The sequence below is a fragment of the Helobdella robusta genome (assembly GCF_000326865.2).
Source record: "Helobdella robusta unplaced genomic scaffold HELROscaffold_5, whole genome shotgun sequence".
Lineage (NCBI taxonomy): Eukaryota > Metazoa > Annelida > Clitellata > Rhynchobdellida > Glossiphoniidae > Helobdella > Helobdella robusta.
In genome coordinates, this window is record NW_008705254.1 from 5,731,449 (window position 1) to 5,753,078 (window position 21,630).

A 21,630-nucleotide genomic window follows, 5' to 3' on the forward strand; every position below is an offset into this window, starting at 1 on the left:
AATCAAAATTTTTTCTTGCGTATTTTGTTTAAATTAAATAGAATTGATCACATTAGCCATTATTATAATATGGCAAATATTTTAAATGTAAGTCAATTACACACTGTTTATTCTTTAACTTTCTGTCCGTTACTTCATAAGCAAATTATCATATTTAAAAACCATAATACTCGATCCTTGAGATATAATTCTGATTTTTATTTTTCTAAACCCAGGTCAAATTTTTATATAAATTCAGTACTTTTTTTATCAATGCATCTTTGGGATTTACTGCCAATATATGCTAAGAATTCATTGACTCTATGTTCTTATAAAACTATAATAAACAAATTGGTTCGTTCAAATTACTTTTCTTGATTAATTTTTAATATAGCAACTCGACCATTTAGTTTTATTGTCTTAATTTTCATATTACTCGAAAATGTTTTATTATTATTATTAGTGTATAGTTAAAAGAATTCCTTTCTCATCATCTATTATTTTTATATTTTGTTTATAATAGAATTAGTTTCATGTTTATGTTTATTACTATCCATAATCCTTTTCTATTGTGTATAGGTGGCCCTACAAGTTGATACTTCAGGTCTCCTAGCGAAAAACTGTTGTTATTTTGCTGAATAAAGCTATTTTTGAATTGAATTGAATATATAATTGAATTGTAATTATCATTATTGTAATAATTTTATCATTATTGTAATAATTGAAATATAAAAATTTTAAAGTTCCAAGCTGTTTAGTGGTCATTATATAAATGTCTCAGCATCATTAATATCCACAAACTACAACAACAATTATCCTCACGACCTAGTTCAAACAAAAACAACTACAACCAGCTTAGCTTCATTCATTAATTCTTAAGTTATTTGGAAAAACTAAGGTATGTCAAATGAAAATGTTTAGTTTGCAGTAGGGATCATCCAATTTGCATTGGAATGAATAAACATGTTGATAATTTTTGTGGAGTTTAGCAGACTGGTTACCATAACGAAAGTGTACATACCAGCTGTCGTTATAATAAAACTGTTCATTAAATTGGCTGTATTGGTTGTATAATGAAAGTGCTATCAGTGGTTATCATAATGATAATGCTCACATGTATCATTCACATGCTACTTGCCAAAGATAATTTGTTACGATTCTGTTTGAACATTTTTGATAAATGTTTAAAGAAATAACTTTTTACTCAAAATAATTAAAAGTTATAATCGGGTTTACAGATAAATGCACATGTTTACTTATTCATATAGCTGCAAGAACGTTTTCATAATTTTTTCAGTTAAATTTTTGAGATTCTTATATACTTTTGAAAATAATAAGAATTGAATTAATTTCATTTGGAATAATTCTGCTGTAACAACAAATAAATTAAATCAATAAATAAAAAACTTGTCTTCAGCACAAAGAAAAATTAAGCAATTTATAAAGTAACATAAAAAATATTACTATAAACATTAACATAATTAATGTTACAACAACACCATGTAGTAGCAAATATTAAGTGAATTTATTATCATTGCATTAAAATTCAAAAAATAAATTTGGTGTGTGTGGTGTATCACAATACTTACATTATATTTGTTACCATGTATATGTACTATCATAATTATTATAACCATCATGTATAACACCATGGTTCTTATTATCACCATTGCTAACAATCTTCTTCACTATACCTACCATCTCTCCCACTGTCTTAATCATAACTTCATTTTTCAATCAATAAATGATAAAAATCTAAACAGCTTGAGCTCTAATACATAACATATAAAATATAAAATGTACACATACATTATATATAGATGTTATATGTATGTATGTATGTATGTATGTACAACTGCACAAAGTTACACACATACGAAGCAGTATGAATGTTTGCATTGTTCAGCTCATAAATATTTCAGTGTTCAAGCCTTATATCTATAATTATCATGTGATGAGCTAAAAATAAACTAACTAAGGCTAAAAATAGAAAAAAAATTAGCAACATCTGTTAGCCTTCAAATTTAAGATGACACAGAACAAATTAGTAATGAAAGAAATAACACGATGAAAATGATTATGACGATGAAGATACAATACAAATCAAGATGATGATGATGATAATTATAAAGACAATCAATGCAAGTGCTGCAAGGATGTTGTTTGGGCTGATAGTGCAAATCTGAAAGTGTTTTAAATAACAATTATGTTTGTCAGTTGAATATAAGATTTATGCCATGAAATGCTCAACAGTATGGCGCCAATAGATTTTGAATATTGAAAAAATTGAGAAAATTGAAAACATGAATAACTATAATGGAGAAAAAAATTAAGGTAAAAAAGTTACAATTACGATATTTAAGTTACAATTACGATATTTTAACACTAAAATATCATGAAACAAACAATTTATAGATGTCCATGGATTCTAAATGGCTATAACCGTTTACACACACACACCGTCGCACGCACATACAAAACACACACACACACACAGATATATATATATATATATATATATATTCGGTTACTTTGCAATAATATATTATATATATTATATGGTTAAAAGTTTGTGATTCCATAGAAATAAATTGAAGTCCAGGATCAACGGATTAAGAAGATGGAGAGTAAAATTAGTGGAAAGCAAAGTTTAAATTTCATGTTGTTACAATAATAAAGAAGTGATTTAGCCTTGAGGTGATCTGCCCTGAAGAATGGGAGACTGGAACAACTCCTAGAAAATTTATACTTTGAAGAAATATTTTATAAAATAATTTAACAATAAAACGATTGTGAGTATGTAACTACAAATTCTTTGTGCATAAGAAGGTTCAAAATTGAATTTAATTAAATCACCAACTACAAATGAAACTACTTTGACATCATCTGATAAAAAACTGTAATCATAAAATTATCTTCATAATATCCGGTATTTTTATTTGTAACAAAATCAATGTTAATAAATATTATAAAATCTGAATGAAGAGAGGAATGAATTGATTGCAAACGAGTGCAATTCATCAACTGAATCAAATAGAAAATATTTAAAGGTAGCAGCAGAAAAATGTTAAACAAACAAACCCAGAAAGATTTATATCAATAGACAAGTACTCACTTTCATTGCATATACATACAAATATGTATCTTACTCTTCATACATTTGTTCGTCTATCTATTTGTCTAACAATTCATCCAGTTACTCATCCATCCAGTCATCCATCTGTCCATCTATCCAATATCTATCCATTTGTCTATCAATCTAACCATTATATAGCAACCCATTATTATTATTATTATCGACATTTATATAGCGTCAATTATAATTCAGAATTCACATTGGCGATCACTAGTCATAACCATTCGGTTACTTTGCAAAAAATATTGAACATATACGTCTTCAAGTTCTTCTTAAATTCTTCAAGTGCTATATCAGGTTGTCTTACATCACTTGGCAAACTGTTCCAAAAAGTCGATCCAGCAACTTGAAAATCTCTTCCAGCTGTTTTCAAATTAATCTTCTTAACACGAAGGATGTTCATGTCTGATGATCTCAAACTGTGATGAGTACGAATCATTGAAGCTCTGTTACAGTTATTTGCTAAGTATTCAGGTGCAAGATTGCTCATACATTTGAAAACTAAAACTCCAAGTTTCAACAAATTTTTTTTTTGACAGAAAGCCAGTGTAGAGACTTCAAAATCAGAGAAGCATGATCAAATTTCATTTCACCATGATTAGTTTTGCTGCCTGGTTCTGTATAAGTCGAATTTATTAGGAGCTGTTAATCTGAAATTCCATACAGGAGACTATTACAGAAATCCAGTCTGGATGTAATCAGTACTTGCACCAACAAATGTATCTATTCATTCATTCATCCATCAATTTATCCATCCATCCATTCATCCTCATATATCTAGCGTTCCATCCATTCATCCACCCAGACAATTCATCAATTTCACAATGCATGGTGTGATTTATAACCATGGTAAGATTTACACAGTGTAGAGTTAGTATGGGTTATAAAAGGCAGAACAAATTTATGAGTCTTTTGTAGTTTTGCATTTTGTGTTTCAAATAACTTCAACCAGATTACAAAATGTCAAAAAACATCACGACATATTATTATATAATGAACATTAAACAAAATGTTGAAAATTCCAGAAAAAAAAACATAAAAAATGTCTGAAAAGATTACAAGCCCACACTCGCGCACACATTTATCAATCACCGTGACCATCGTCATCATCAGCGTAATCATCGTCATCATCACCATCATGGCCATCACCATCATCACCATCATACTCACCAATATGGCATCTTTCAAATTTCGTCGAATGTCATCTGCTTTCTGTTTCCTCTCCCTGATTTTGATTGAAAAGAAAATTATTTTTAGTTAAATCCTAAAAGTTTCAAAAAGTTCCATAATAAATTTTTAAATTTAAAGGTATGAAATATTGAAAACAGATCAAAAACTAGTTCAGAAATGTGAGGAAAACTTTTTAATCCTAACTTTTAAATATGGGTCAAAAATATTTTGCTGGCAAATAATAAAAAAACACACAAATAAATAACAATAATAATAATAATAAATAATAATAATAATAATAACAACAACAAAAATAATAATGACAACCAGCTAGCTATCTGTGAAATAAAAAAAAAACAGTTGAACATCATTGCACATTTCTTCTACTTGTGTTATGTGTACATTTTTACAGCTGCTTTACCATGTCATGTTCTAAAAACATAAACAGAATACTTCAACAGTTAAAAATAAAGTTCTCAAATTATTTTCAGTCTGTCGGTTTGTTTTTAAAAAAATATTTCATGCCAGTCAAACATTAATTGAAATGTTTAAACCCACTATTAATAAAAATATTTTTTTTAAATGTTATAAGTGATAACTTAATCATACTGATCAAATATTTTGTTTATATAAATGTGATACTATTGAATTAATTGATCATCTTCTCATCTAATAAAAAAAAAATAAATTCAATAGAATTTTCTTTCATTTAAAATGAACTTTAAATATGTAATAACATAGGATTACATTAATATAAAAGTCTTACACAAAGAGTTTCAAATATAAATAACTACAAATGGATTAAAAGTTCTAAAACTTCACCTAGTTTCTGAAAAAGTTTATGTTTTGAAGAAAAAACTCTTCCAACAGAATCATTGCAACATCGCATTCTTTAAAAGCCAAGGCACCAAAAATAACCAGAGAATTCAATCAACCAAGGCATGGCAATCTCTACCTAATTTTGAATCTTTTGGACTCAGTAGTATGTTCAAATGAAAGAGCGTGAAGGAGGGCACAAAGTTCATAGTTGAAAATTTCTGATAAAATAAAATTATCAAAAATGAATTAATAAGCAAAACCCCAATTAAATTAAAGTAAGACCCAAAGAAACTATTTGTCCATTCAAGGATATGACCATAATTAATTAAGTTTTATCAATGAACGATGATGTTTACCACTATAAAATATTGCAGGTCACAAACGTTGATGAATAATATAAATGACCAAAACTAAGTTATCCAACCAACAACAGCAGACTTCTCAAGTCTCATAATGATAAACAGGAGATGGTTTTTAACCTCTTCAAAAAAAAATGAACAAAATTAGTAAACAATTTTGTAACAATATCTAAAAGTGTATTAGCTGAAAGCATGCTTACACACACAAACACACACACACACACACACATAGAGAGAGAGAGAGAGAGAGAGAGAGAGAGAGCAAATTTCATAGCCTTACAAGGTACATGCAGCATTGATATTGATAATTCATGCAGAAGCTGTAATGTAACACTTCTGTTCATGTGAATGGAAGTAATGGGAGATCAATTAAATATTCAAAATCAGCAGCACTCTCTGATATGAGATTCTGAACCACAAACATAGGACGGTACAACTTCGGGTGCTAGTCAGTTAAGTGCTTCATTCAATTTTAATGAACATCAAATCATATCACATAAAGTCACTAGACCTCCAACGCTTTAATATTACTATCACCGTCCGTATCAATTGTGTAACAACATTCACACAAAATATAATAACATAAACAAGATAAATATAACGTATAAGAAACATTATTAAGAAGTACAATGGGCTGTACTGTACAATGTACACCTTTCTAGAAAGTTTCACCACAATAAATAAGTAACCCTACTGCAATAAATAATTTTATTTTTAACTCCATAAAATGCAATCAGACACGCAGCCAAACAAACACATTACGGAGAACAGCTCAATACAATGCACAGCATATGTTGTGTTGCTTTGCTGTGATGGTGTTGTTGTTTTTGTTGTTATTGATAGTTTGCAACAAAATTCGGCCAGATGAGTAATTGCTGGTCCAGAACATCAATACAAACAAGGTATCTAAAGATAAAAATTTTTGAATAACCTTAATTTCAATGCGTCATTCCATTAGAAATAGTTAGATATTCATTGAATATAAAACTATCAACTACTTACAAAACTACCAACTACCTACAATGCAACCAAAAAAATCTTTGTTATTGATAATGCAAATTAGAACAAATGACAAAAATTATAAAAGAATGATGATAATAATAATAATTTTTTATTGAATAAAAAAATGAACTATCAATATAATAAATTAAAATATGACAGAATAAAATAAATTAGAGTTAAAATTAATAAAATATGGTAGTCTATTTTGTTCATCATTCAATGTGAATGCATACTAAAAGATGTTAACTTTTTAAATAGAATTCGATCAGTAGGTATTCTGCAACAATTATATTGAATATGATGGTGACAATAAATCAGAATTTATTAAACTGTTTCTAAAATGTTCAGACCAAATTGAATTGACTAGTGATAAATTAAACGTATCATATATTCCCAATATAGAAATTTCGAAAATTTTTATTAAAGGTAAAAGTTATTATATTCTCTTTTTAGATTTAATTGTAAATTTTTGTTATATTTGATAATTTTAAATTCTTTTGACTTTATAAATTTAGAGAAAAAGAAATAAAGAGAGAGAGAAAGAGAGAGAGAGAGAGAGAGAGAGAGAGAGAGAGAGAGAGAGAGAGAGAGAGAAAGAGAAAGAGAAAGAAAGAAAGAGAGAGAGAGAGACAGACAAACGAACAGACAAACGAACATACAAACGGACGAATGTAGTACTAACTCAGCACTGAACCCATTGACATGGAGAATCCTCATCTGTTTCACTACGGTAGACTTGCCTGACTCCCCGGCGCCTGTGCATGGTAAAGGCAAAGATTTTATATTTAAAGTGCAAAATATTAAATAAATAAATAAATTTAGAAATAAAAAATTAATAAATATCAATGAATTGTTTTAAAATAATAAGATGCTATTATTACTATTACTACAAGCACAAAAACATGTACTAAAGACAAAAGAGGTAACAAAAAAAGATAAACACAAATATAAACTGCAGCTGAAAAATCACAAATGCAAATAGAATAAAAATTCAATCAGCATAATAAACATATAACAAGCACAAAACAAAAACTGCAAAAAAAGTGATTTCACTGAGGATCAACTCATATCTTGAACTAATTTAATTCTGCTCCCCCTACTATCTAGGTAACTGCTGCTTTGAAATTTATATTCCAACACTGAAAATACAGAGAAACAAATTTTTATAACAGCTAAACGCCACATATGATAAAAAAATGCACCTATCTCTTAAGTTCTTTCATTTAAATAAAAATCAACTGATAAATTCAGAAGACTGAGTCTAATTTCTGATTGAATCCAATCACCCAATCACCCAATTTTCTCACAAAACTACATCAACTAACTCAAGAAATTGATAAAAACACGTTCATATTAAAACAAACCAGTACATACAAAATACATACAAACAAAACACTCACAAATATTTTACTGAACTAACCTAATAACAATAATCTGTGTGTGGCTCTGTATGTTTGCTTATCTTTTTGTAATTGTTTTTCAATCCTCTTGTTGGCCTCCCTACGTATTTTATCATCCTCACCTTCCACAGACTTGCTGCTAAAACAGCTCATCATGAGGATGTTATTCAGAGGGCGATGATGTGATGAAGAAGAAGAAGATGTACTTTGGAAGGATGGTGATGTGATGGTGATGATGTAGTTTTAGAAGGATAGTGATGTGATGGTGATGAAGATGATGTACTTTAGAAAGCGTTAATAGGATGATGGTGAAGATGGTGAGGTACTTTAAAGAGTGGTGATGTGACGAAGAAGATTATGTACTTCAAAGGATGGTGATGAAGAAGATAAAGTTATTAAGAGGATGGTGATATAATGATGATTAAGAAGATGATATCCAGAGGTTGGTGGTTAAATAATAATGATGAAGTTTAGAAAATGGTGATGCTAAGAAGATGAGAGAAGAAAACCCCAATGTCTGCTTTACAATGATGATAACTCCTGAGTAACAACAATTTTATAATTGATGATGCAATTGTGTTCCTTTCCAAACGCAAGTTAATGTTTTTTGTGTGTTGATGATACTGTGAATGGAAAGCAATCAAAACTACAGCAACAGTTGTAATATATCCCACTGATGACTTGATTTGCAATAACTTTTTGAAGAAAGAATGACAAATGATATATTCTTAACAAATGATGTATTACCTTAACAAAGTAGTCCTTAAAACTTTATAATAATTTTTATTTAAAACTTAATAAAATAAATAAAAATATATATTTAATTTTTATTTTTGGTAATTTTTTTAAATATTATAACAATTAATTAGATGTTTAATAAACTAAAATGTATTTCAGTGGTTCAATTAAACGAAAAATAAGCTGATCGAAATAATCTCCATATTCAAATGGTGAACAAGTTTTCCTATTCTTATTTTCCTGTATTGAAACACATAAAAATTAATGTGTTAAAATATTAAACAAATTAGGCAGTTTTTAGCAATGATAATAATTATGATATAAATTATATTAATTGTAAAACATGAATTTTAAAAGACCATGGAAATTATTACTTTTAAGCGGCAAAAATTAACAGTTAATTAAGTGAATTTGTTCAAATATGAAATTCAACTAAGTGACAACAGCAGCATTTTCAAAAAGTATGCAAAACGTCAATCTTGATCACAACTTCAGAGCAAAATTTAAAACATGGAAATTGTAAATTCACTCTTTAGAAAAAAATTTAGATAAAATAATACACATTAACTCCATAAATTGTGAATTAATTCATACTTACCAAATAAAAAGTATTCATATAGCTTCACCCAAACACAAGCCTGACTATGTTCAACAAGCAAGTTCAACATTAAACTGAAACATTATCATGAGTGTGCTTTGAATGTGGATTATGAAAATTGCTTTGAAGGAAAATTCAGACAAAGCAATTTTTTAAACTTTACAGAATTGTATCAAACAAATGTAAAGCACTTGAAAATTTGATTTGCACCATGAAGCAAAACTAAATGAAAGATGAAATATTTTAAAATAATGACGTTGCCAAGCAAGTATTTTTTATTTTATAAAAAAAATGTTTTCCAGTAAATCTGTTTATAAAATTTCTAGAAGCAATAAAAATATATTTTTTGGAAAATTCCAATTATTAAGTATAATAAAACCAAAAAAATAACTTTCAATTCAAAGTTTCATCTGAAAGATGAATTCAATCATAACTAAGGTTGCCAATGAAAGATTAAATGCTAACACAATTAAATGGTGAGAAAATTTTGGTCAAAATTACTGTCAGTCTGACTGAGACACCAGAGAGTTTCATGTGAGATGAACCTCTGAACAACAGAGTTCATGTAGAAAAGAAATACAAGGAAATCCTTAGCCGAGCAAAATTATGGTCTAGATTAAGAAAAAACTTTGAGATTAAATTTTTAAATTAATTTTTCTATAATAAAATTATTAACAACTTTTGAAATATAGTTACACCATTTGAAAATAAAACAATAAGATTATTTTTACAATAGACAAATTATGAAATCACCAGCCAGCAAGATTAAAAGACATCACACTGAGATAATAAGCAGTAATCAAATTTAAGAACTACCAGGCTTAAAACTTGAGCTATAAAGATCAAAAGATACTAAATAAAAAAAACACAGATATCAATCCATATACACAAGTATACACATATTAGCATTAAAACAAAAGCTTACTAATAAAGAACTTAAGGACCTATGCTGACAATTTCTGGCTAGAAATACAATATAGCAACCAGTAGGGTCTAGCAACTGTAACTGTTACTGTATATTAATAAATTATGCTGCACTTTATATAACAGAGTAGTAAATAACATTTTGGGCAATTCTAACTTCTTGATCACCTTCCTGTAAGTATTGGTATTTAGGCAGGTATATATTTTAGTTTGAGGTTAAGAGTTGTGCCCAATATATAAATTTGAGTACATATGAACACATGCATTTGAGAAAAATATTTGCAATCAACCCAATTCCTGACCATGACCCCTTAACTAAGCCAATGGGCATTAATAAACAATTAAAAAACTTTGTATAACTCTTGATCACTTGAAGATAGGATAGACAATATGAATAATCAATAATTAATAAAAATCATGATGATAACACATAAATTATTATAAATAAAAAATTTGGTAGAAAATTCAATCTAAACACTCTTTACTTTATAATTTTATGTAACTGATGTAATATATTTCCTATTCTTACATAAATTAAGTTAAATAAGCCAATACATTTTTTTATATAAATTAAAAAATAACAACTCATTGAAGATAAAAGTTAAATCAAGGTTTTACAAACTATATATATATAATATATATATAACTATATATAGAAAATATAACCAACATTCATATACAAAACATTTAAATAGAATAAAACCATTTTAAAATAAAAAAAAATGGTTTACATTTTATATTACAACACATTACAGATCAAAATTAATCTCAATGGCTTAATTAATTTTAATCCAACATCAAATCAATCTTTAATGTCAATTGCTGAATGAATCATTTTTAATTAATTTGTTTTTTTTATATTTATTTTTTTACTCTATTTTTTTAGTAATTAATTAATTTTTATTATCAACTATTTATTTTAATTTTTATAGTTTTAATTTTTACTCTCTAAGTCTTAAATTCTTAATCTTAAATCTCAACAAAATCCTCAAGTGAAGAAAAGAAATCTATTTAATTTAAAAAAAAATAAGAAAAAATTTAAACAAATAAATAATTTTTGGAGCAAAAAAAAGTTTATTTATTTATTTTTATTTTTATCATCAACATTTAATTTTTTAGTAGATTTACACACTTTACTTTCATCACTATTTTTTGAGACGTTTTATAATTTTAGAATCAGCAGACAACTGAAAAATCCTGTTTTAACCCTAGCTAGCAACATGAAGAATTATACAGTAGTCCAGTGGTGGATCTAGGGGTCAGGGGGCACTCAGGCAGTTTTTTAATAAAAAAACAAAAAATAGACAGCCAAACTATCACCAATCTTGGCCTCCCTTTAAAATTTAATCATTTTCAAAATTTTGTCCCCCCCCCAGTCAAAGTTGTCTAAATCCATCACTGCAGTAGGCTCCTAATAAATTCTAATTATCTGTAAGATATTTCCGCCTATTGGGTGTGTTATCTTCTGTTGGTAGTATAGACCAAGTGATCACAAAAATCCAAAACAAAATAAAACAAAATGTCGTTTATCCTTCAATCAAATCACGTTAAGAAATAGTGTATTGCACGCATTATATAATATAATACATTAAATTTAAAAAATTAAACAAAATCCCAACATTTTGAAACAGCCATTATTTAAAATTTTCAAACTATTACTCACTTTTAATTAGCAAAGTACAAATAAACTAGCCAAGGAAACAAAGACGTGGGAGATGAGGGCGTTTGTTGTTATTATCATCCAACAATCAATAACTTACTACTATCTGTATCTATGTATGTATCTATATAATATATCTTCTATCTATCTTACTCTACGATGATCAATTGATCGATCCTGCCTACAGACAGCTTTAAAAATTCAAGTAGATTGAGTTATTTACAATTAACATCAGATAAAAAACAAATATATTATTTAAATATATAAATAAAATGGCATTTATTGATTTAATTAAAACTAGTATTAGTAGCTATCTATTCACTACGATGCAAAATTTAGTAAAAATATGTATTCGCCGATATATGATGCATTTATCCAAGCAAGCAAAGCAACATATTATATTATTCCAGTGGCATAAACGGTACTAGTTGCACCCTGAAAACGCCGAATTACCAAACCACAGATGATTAAATTTTTTTTTAATAAAAACATCAAATCCTATTTAATTTTGGCGTTTCGATAAATACGAAACACGGCTTAACTTCTAGCAAGACAACGCTGATTATTATTTTTTCAATAAAAACCATACAAACCATATACACATTGTATGCAATAGAAATTACATACACAAAGCAGTTAAACATATATCTCTATATATGCATATTTATTTAATTTCATATACATTTATACATTTGCGAATGCATAATATATACACGGACACGATATATTTTATATAATATTGCAACGCGTTTATACATACAAACTAAAATATATTTTCATACACACATGGATGTATACATATTTATTAATAAATTACAATATATTATTAGAAAAATGGAGAAATTAAAATTTAAATAAATAAATAGCACCATAGTGATAGAATTTAATGAAAATTGTATACGTAAAGGCCTTATACCATATATATATATATATATACATATATATATATATATACATATATATATATATACATATATATATATATATATAATGAAAAAATGTTACATAACACGCGATATATAGTAATATAAGTTAATAAATAAGTAAACAAATTTGATATACTTAGGACGTATATGCAATGTAGTAGAATCGTAAAACCCTATTTATTTATAGTTATTTATATGAATCTATCTTGTGCAATTTCTTTGCATATTGGTGCGCTGTGCGATATTGTATTTAATGTTATTGAAAAATACGCTCATCACTGAATATACACAAGTTAACTAAAAATATATATGTACAAAAATATTATAAATACATGTCTAGATATTTATGTTTACAAACATAATGTTCAATAACATATAATTATATACATAATGTGTAAAAAACAAATTATATTTATATAAAATAGTGTGTACATACACTAACTATTATTATCATTTGGTTTATTAATGTAGTATTTGCATTCAGTCGTATGCTTAGTTAAGTATGTGGCGAGCTGCGTATTCTTACTTATCATTATTTATTCGCGGTACACCGCTCTCGCTCTACGCGGATGTGCAACAACATTTGTACACAACAAAAACTGTACGATAAAAAAAACTGTACAAATGTTTATGAGCGAGAAGAGCGGTGCTTCGCGTGTACATCCGCATTTTCTCTTCATGTGCAATCAAAAACACGAGTACGCAGAGACACGCATACAAAACAAGCGGATGTGTATGTATGTGAGATTGTTTGTGAGTGCAGACAGGACAGGCACATGCATAAGTGTGAAAATTAATCTTACTGTGTGAGATGTGCTTCTGCTTTTACTCATTTGTTTTGTGTGTACGTGTTTTTAGATCAGATAGGTTTAAGCGCTACTGATGTATAAGTAAATGCTTAAAAAACATTTACACACTTGATGACGCACACATGCAAACACTGCTTGAAAATCGCTCACATCAACAACGCATTAAATAACTTAACGTGTATAAGTATTATAATATTTACACACACACACACACACACAAACAAACAAACATACAAACATACACAAGCAAACATTCCATCTTTCCAAATTGGACACACAAGACAATGCACACGTCTTTAATGGTTTCAATCATTGGAAGGAGAGATATTTTATTATGTTTGCCGAGATGTAATTGATATCTTAATCGAATTATTGCTTATTTATAAGTTCACGGTGGACAGACTCTACGCTCGTGAACAGTCGCACAGATGGATCCTTCATGCTGGATGGCATCCATTTGGTTCCCGCCACGTATATGTTCTCAGTAATGTACTCAGTACTCAAGGAGAAAAATTGAATTCAATTGGTTGGCCAATCGGCCAACCAATTGAATTCAAAGTGACCAATTAATCGAAAGATTGGTCGTTTTTAATCTGGGCTCAATATTTAATCGATATTATAATGATATTAGTATAACAGAAAAGTCTGATACCCACACACGCGCAGTCACTACACAGAGGCAGTCACTACACACGGCAGCCGCTACACACGCACTCAGAGGCAGTCACCAAACAGAGGCAGTCGCCACACACAGACAGTCGCTGCACACAGGCACTCACACACATGCACTGCAACCTAACGGACAAATTCACACATACAACTCTTTAACACTTTTTACGAATGGAACGACCAGGTATTATTGCGTAATAATAATTCATCATAATAACTCATAATAATACCTAATAAAAAAAATCAATAACAATTAATATTATATTTTTAATGATAGTCAGAATGATCATGCGAGTTAATTGCATAATGAATTTAACTTTCAACTTGTCGGTTAAGTTTTCTTTTATTTGATGCACACGCATTTGATGTGACCCATATTGACTCTTGAGTCTTAACTCGTGGCACGTTCGTTCTCTTCGTTGAACCTTTTTTAAAATGAGCCGGTGACATACGCTCCGACAGTTCGGTTCTCTACGAAGCAGCTGCTTTATATCTTGGAAAATGACCGTCAGACATTTTCACCCAGCATGGACTGGACAGCTTATAGCTTATCAGTTGTAGGCTTTCTGATGCTCATTTGAGCGAATGCATCGCCCCATCAGACCGTGAAAGAAAAAAATATTTACAAATTTATAAGATTGTTTTTTACGTCATAATTCAACATTTTAAAAATTATAAGGCGAGGCATCTAGTGGAAATTAACAGGAGATAAAAATGAATTCACTAATCGAAACATTAAAACCGAAACCTTAAAATATTTTGACACAACAAATTTTTATAGCTATGATACTATAATAGTAAAATCAAATAATGAAAAAATAATAAAAAATAATAAAGTATTAAAAACATTAAAATGTGGTCACTCATCAATTTTTAAAAATCACCACTCCCCATAAACAATTCTGTATCCGACACAGTCATCTCCCCACTGTTATCAATTATCAATGATCACCATTTTCACACCACACACACACACACACACACACACACACACACACACACACACACACACACACACACACACACAACACAGACACACACACACACACACACACACACACACACACACACACACATTACACAAACACATATTTATATGCCACAGATGATTTTTTTTAAATTTAATTGTCGAACGCCCATTAGTCTAATACAGAATCAGTTCAACACATATTTCCTTCGCAAATTGTACTTTCTTTTCTAATAACAAATAATTTGTGAGAAAAGTTTTGTTTTTTTCATTTGTCATTTTATCAAGTTCCCCGTTCAAAATTTATTCGTACAACCCTACAGACCTCTGATCAGTCATGTAATAAATAAATAAATTTTAAAACATTTTGTCGATACGTTAATTTTAAATAATCACCCATCCATAATCTTTAATTTAATTGTATTTTCTACCAAATCTTATAATTTATTATCGTAATTATTATCAACATTATCATCGTAGTCGTCATCTTCAATTCATTCATTCCTCCATTTTCATTCTTCCATCCATCATCAATCAGCAAGAAAGCACGTGTACGGAGCAAGCTGATTAGATGAGCCTCACCGCTAAATTTGGTTCAATTATTCGATTAATTATTTAATTGTTTATTTATTCATTAATTTTTATTTATCCATGGAATTCATTTTTAAATCATTGTTTTCCTGCATTTATGTGTTCATACCTGCGTGTCTGAAGAAGGTCGCTTCGCAGCAAGGATTCTATCGCATCGCGATACCATAAATATACGTACGCTTATACACTTAATATTATTATTATTATTATATATATATATATATATATATATATATATATATATATATATATATATATGGACACACACACATATATATATATAAATCTGTGTGTGTGTGTGTATGTGTAAGTGTGTTTAGGCGTGCGAATACATAGACAGTTTTTTGAATATCCTAGGTTTGCAAGTGCAAGTTTATACCAATCAAATAAGGTAAAAATTGGTTTTTCATTTAAATATGATCAACTTCTTAAGTTCAAGCATTAAGTAGTTAGTTAAGTTGACGAATCAACAAAGAAATTTTTGGAGAAATTATGGTTAAGCTGTTTCATCTTTAATATCTGAGCTATCAATCTTGGTTGCAGTTATCATCACTATTTAAGCACAAGTAACGTTGACAAAATTAACATTTATTATCGTTAAAATTTACTATAACATAACATAATATAATATAACATCACAAAGCATAGAACAAGCACAACAAAGAACATGACGTAACATTTTAAGTGGATTTTAAGTGGTTCCGTAGACTAGTGTCTTTGTGAAAACCACCTCATTTAATTTTCCCAATATTTTAGCTTTCCAAGCTTGTTCTTAAAATTGTTGGTTGTTCCACGGAAACCGTCTTGTCATTCAGCTCATTCCAGGCGTTTACCACCCTGAACCCCGCTGCTATAGAATCTTTCCTTGATTTGACTTTCTGTCTTCTTAAAGAACTTGTATGTATCTATGACCTCTATAAAATTATAAATTATTTGCAAGAATGTATATATTTGAAAAATTGAATGCGTGGTGATACGATTGGGTCTCAATTCCTGCCCGCAACTGCAAACGCAACCAAAAGAAAAGAGTTGAATCAGGATATAAAAATTACGGAAAAATTTTTCAAATAAATTTAAAAATATGATAGAATGTTTATTTTTGAAATATTTAACAAAAACACGTTTAAATTGTTTAGGATTAATATAGCGATTGTTCGTTGAATTGCCTCATTGATTGATTTTTGTCCAATCATTTGAAGTTGATTTCAAAATTTGTATTCCAAGCAGGCTCAAATGCGATAAAAGTCGTTGAATCATCAGCAGAAACGAAACTCTTATACACTGAATTACAAAATGTAGAAAATTACAATAAAGAGAAGTTTATGAATGTTTTGTGTCTTGTACCTTCTGGAAGACCACGTGTGTTTTAAAAGAAGCCAGCTGCAAGCCTGAAATTGGCTGATCTAAATATTCAAGACACATAAAAAAAACTTCAGTTGCAAATAATTTTCCAAAAATATTTGGAAATGAATAACTAAATAAAATAAGAAATTTATACCAACGAGTCTACTTACATCATGACACTATTAGTCTGCCTACATTACATAATATGATAAATACGTACGTGATAAGAGTGCGGTGCGTATGTGAAGGAGATAATAAACGTTAATGCGTGTATCTGTGTGAGAAAGGATGTGCATGTGCAAGTGTTCACGTGCGTGAGAAAGTGAATGTGTATGCGTTCGTACGTGTAAGAGAGAATGAATGTGTGTGTGTGTGTATGTGGTATGGCATATCTGTGTGTGTGTGTGTGTGTGAATTGAGTGAGCGAGCACGTTGAACATAATTACGAATCCGATATTTGTGTTATTTAGTGAAAAAAATTTCTTGTGGCCACAAGGATGCCTTGTAATGTAAAACATGCCAATGCTACCGGTCATAACTTTATGATTCGACGGATGTACGTATAATTGTATTTGTAATATATATAATATATATAGAATGTCTATAATATCTAATTATATCCGTCTTCTTTTTGGAATCAACCAACAACACACACACACACACTCACACACACACACACACACACACTCAGAGAGACATACATACATTTATTCATTAGAATGTCTTGGTTTCTCGTTTGAGAATGTTGTATCTACCCCATTTCTTTTCTTCTAAATGAAAACTGCAACATGTCGTTGTGGGGTAAGTGAATATGTAAGTGAACAACTTTTCAATCTCACATAATAATGCTTGGTGAGTAGAGACATGCATTATTCATCTTTCTATAACATATTTGCTTTTGTGATTATTATACTGAACAAATAAATGAACCCGTACACATGCAGTTACATTGATACATAGATGAATAACAACAATAAAACGTTTATCTTATAAATTATATAAATGCAGGAATTGCAAAAGCGTGTATAACATAAACGATGATGAATGCACGTGCAAGTACATGCAAGTGGATGGTAGGATGGGAATAAGTTTTGCACATTTGTATGCATATATTCAAAACATTCTGTTGTATATGTCTACTTGTACAACGCTGTGCACAAAAATTAAGAGCTGCTGTTGTAAAGTTGCGAAGTGGCCTTGGCAAATCTAAAAATAGACTAGTTAGTTCTAAAAATAGCTTCTACCTTGTTGCTAAGCAGCCAGTGACTGTCTAGTTGTGGATGGAGGTTGGATGGTTTTTGGACATGCGCGTGCACGGTGCATCCACGCTAATTTATTGTGGCACATACGTACGACCAGCGGAACAAGCAATGCATTTGTTTTCGTTTTGCAATATGTTAATAAATTTATAATTTATTCAACCGTACCGTGCCGCCTGTACGCAAAATCCTCAAACTTGGACACGTTCGAATGCCGTTCAAATTTTTTGACTGAAAGTAAAGTACTGTTCTTTTATTTTTCATTCATTATTTGTTGTATATTTCCCAAATTTTTTATACGTTTTTCCAGTTTACAAATGTTTTATAATTTTTCATTAATTTTCAACAACTTGACTCTCCTTGAATTTTGTAATCAACTACATTATTCGTCATCCGGTTCATTTATACAATTATTCAATGAGCCAACTAACTTGGGCAGTAACTTCAAGTGAGGACTTCCAAGTTTGTGCGCACATTCAAATGCATCGTAAGCATTCTTCTCACTGCTAGCTCGCACTCAAGTTTCACTACGATACATGCGTCGTTGACTACCGTAAATTAATTTTTCCATTAATTTATTTTGTTTCGATAATTTTTCAGTATAAATTTAGAAAGGAATCATATGAAGTTAATTGCACGTTTAATATTTTTAACGTGTTTTGCTTGATCTAAACAAATTGTGAAAGTAATGTTTAAAAGATGAGAACGTATGAGTAGCAAGATTATTTTTAATGACTTATATCCAATTTAATTATTTTTTTTTTGAAATGGCAAATTGAAACAATTATAAACAAGGTTACGGTTTTTACACGAATACTTTGAATCGACAACAAACGTTTCAACTGGATGTTGCGTTGAAGTTAAACAAACCGGCCACAATGATTGAATGCAGAGTTGCCTGCTTGGCACGTGCTCGTCAACAGTTTCAAAGTGAAGGCCGTATGCAAACGAGTATTTTTATGCTAAATCACAAATAACAAAATATAGGCTATAAAAGTGAATGTTGCATACAGCTAGTTCAATATGTTTCTTTTATCATGTTAGTAAACGTAAATAAATATACCAGCATATTGTTTGTATCTAACTGAATCTACTTTTTATTTGCTTTTTTACTGAATAGCCTTCATCGAGAGTATTTTTTTAAAGTAACAGAAGAATAAATTTAACGTCGTTACTTATAAACATATAAATTTTAATATATATATATAATATACTATATAATACATATATATATAATACTAATAATATATATATATATATATTTATTCATTTCAGAATATCAGTGTTTTATTGATGATGTAGACCGAATAGCAGCGGATCGAATTTTGTGCAGCACATTTCTCGAATCGTATCGATAATTATAATTAATTAGGAAAAATAGCAGCTACTGAATCAATAACGAGGACGGTATTAAAAATAATGAAAGCGAGTAAACAGTGTGTGATTGCCGTGCCAACAACAGAGACTCTACTCTACAGTACTGTAACAATAACAGTACTGTACAGAGACATGTACAAAGAACACCACATGGGTAAACAGCATTCGTTGTAGTTGAAGTAACGTGTTAAGTTAATTACACAAAGTTTATAGAGCGCCCTAAAGTAAATATTTATTGAAAATTTTATAAATTTCGTAAAACTTCCAAACGCGCCAGTTAAAAATAGAAATTTTGGGATATTGATGGTGGAGGCGTTCAGGGCAGTGGAATGATTTAATTTGTCAAACCTTCGAAAATGAGATCTGACAACCGCAGTATAGAGTTGAATCGCTCGTAAAAGAAGGTTATGAAGAAGGAGAAGATAATTAAAAATAACTACCTGCAACTATATTAGATAAATAGCTCTTTAAAACAGCTTGAGAGCAGGAATGCTCACATGTAACTTTTGTCGTTGAAAATGTAAGCTTGATATCAAACTGGTATTTTCTCATACATTTGCCGGCTGATTTGTTACATTTCGGCTATTGAATAAACACACACATACATACACACACATTAAACATTCTTGGTCAAAGTATTCGCGAGAGTAGGTACTGTTAAAATTGAACATCCAACATCAAGCGTTCTCGGACAACACAACCAAATCAGTAGTTTCATTTAAAAAAAAGTAGCGCCTATACTTTCAATAATAACGAAAACAATCACAAACATCTACAATAATAAAATTCGATGTAAGACGTAAACACGTACCTATAATACATACTGAGAAAAACACTGACATACGCGCGGGCTGACATTTTAAGAAATTGTTATTAAATTTGTCAGCGTGTTGTCATTTAGCACAGTCTTTTCAGTTGCATTGGGTATGTGTAAATTCATATTCGTGAACATTAAAACGGTGATCCTTTATATGAGTTTGGAATTAATTAAGGTAAATGTTCAGCTGGCTGGTAAATTAACGTACCATTGTACAATTAAGAAAATTTGCAAGGTGTGATATAAAAAGGCGCGAACAAACGTTCCAGGACTACCGACTAAAATAAACTTCTCTAAATAATAATAGCAACTAGTATAATTAAATAATAATGATATTTAAAAGAGAAGTTCGTATAAATAATATCAGGACTAACGATAAACTGAAATGATTAAGAAAAATTAAAGTAATAAGCAAATAATTAATCATAAAAACATGTAAATGATAAATATATAAAAGGCCACGCAAAATTTGATTAAATTGAGAGGACTACCACACTGAAAAGTGTAACTCGCATAGATGTAGCGGCTATTTTTAATTTTATGATAACTGGATAACATGTTGAGATCTAACGGGAAAATGAATCAATTAACCAGCCACGTATTCAAAAATTTGTTGGCTGTATTGATTTGTTAAAAAATTTGGGTGACCTTTTTATTGCTTAACGCAGTTATCTAACAAATTAAAGATAAAAAACCAGCTTTTTTAAACCAAATTTTATTCTTGTGGGTGGAGGCTGTTCCCAGTCGTAATTTTACCAATTTATATAGAAATTTGACCTTAACTCTACTAAAACTATTCATTGTAGAGGGGTTTCAGCTCCAAAGTCTTCTGCACTTTTGGCTACGCCTCTGTTATTTCATAAAACATCTACTTGAAACAAATTAGTGATAAGAATCAACCTTCTTAGATTCTCTACTATTCTCTATAAGATTTTAACCATAAATACAATAAAGTAATTAATTAGTATATAAGGGTATGATTCCATCAGATCAACTAATCTATAATTATTTTTTAATATTAGAATTTCTTCGAGTTTTATGAAAAAAATGAATATATATATACCTGCTCTATCGTTTATGAATTGA

General features: G+C 29.3%; 1 protein-coding gene across 1 annotated transcript; it reads right to left on the reverse strand.

The window, feature by feature from the left end:
• Nucleotides 1–4,267: 4,267 nt before the first annotated feature.
• Nucleotides 4,268–8,006, reverse strand: HELRODRAFT_152085 (hypothetical protein; the record flags this gene model as incomplete). The annotated part of the gene is made up of 3 exons (XM_009027522.1): nucleotides 4,268–4,340; nucleotides 7,148–7,220; nucleotides 7,886–8,006. Coding segments are annotated over 3 exons (267 nt in total), but the record flags the coding sequence as incomplete, so codon positions are not given.
• Nucleotides 8,007–21,630: the final 13,624 nt, after the last annotated feature.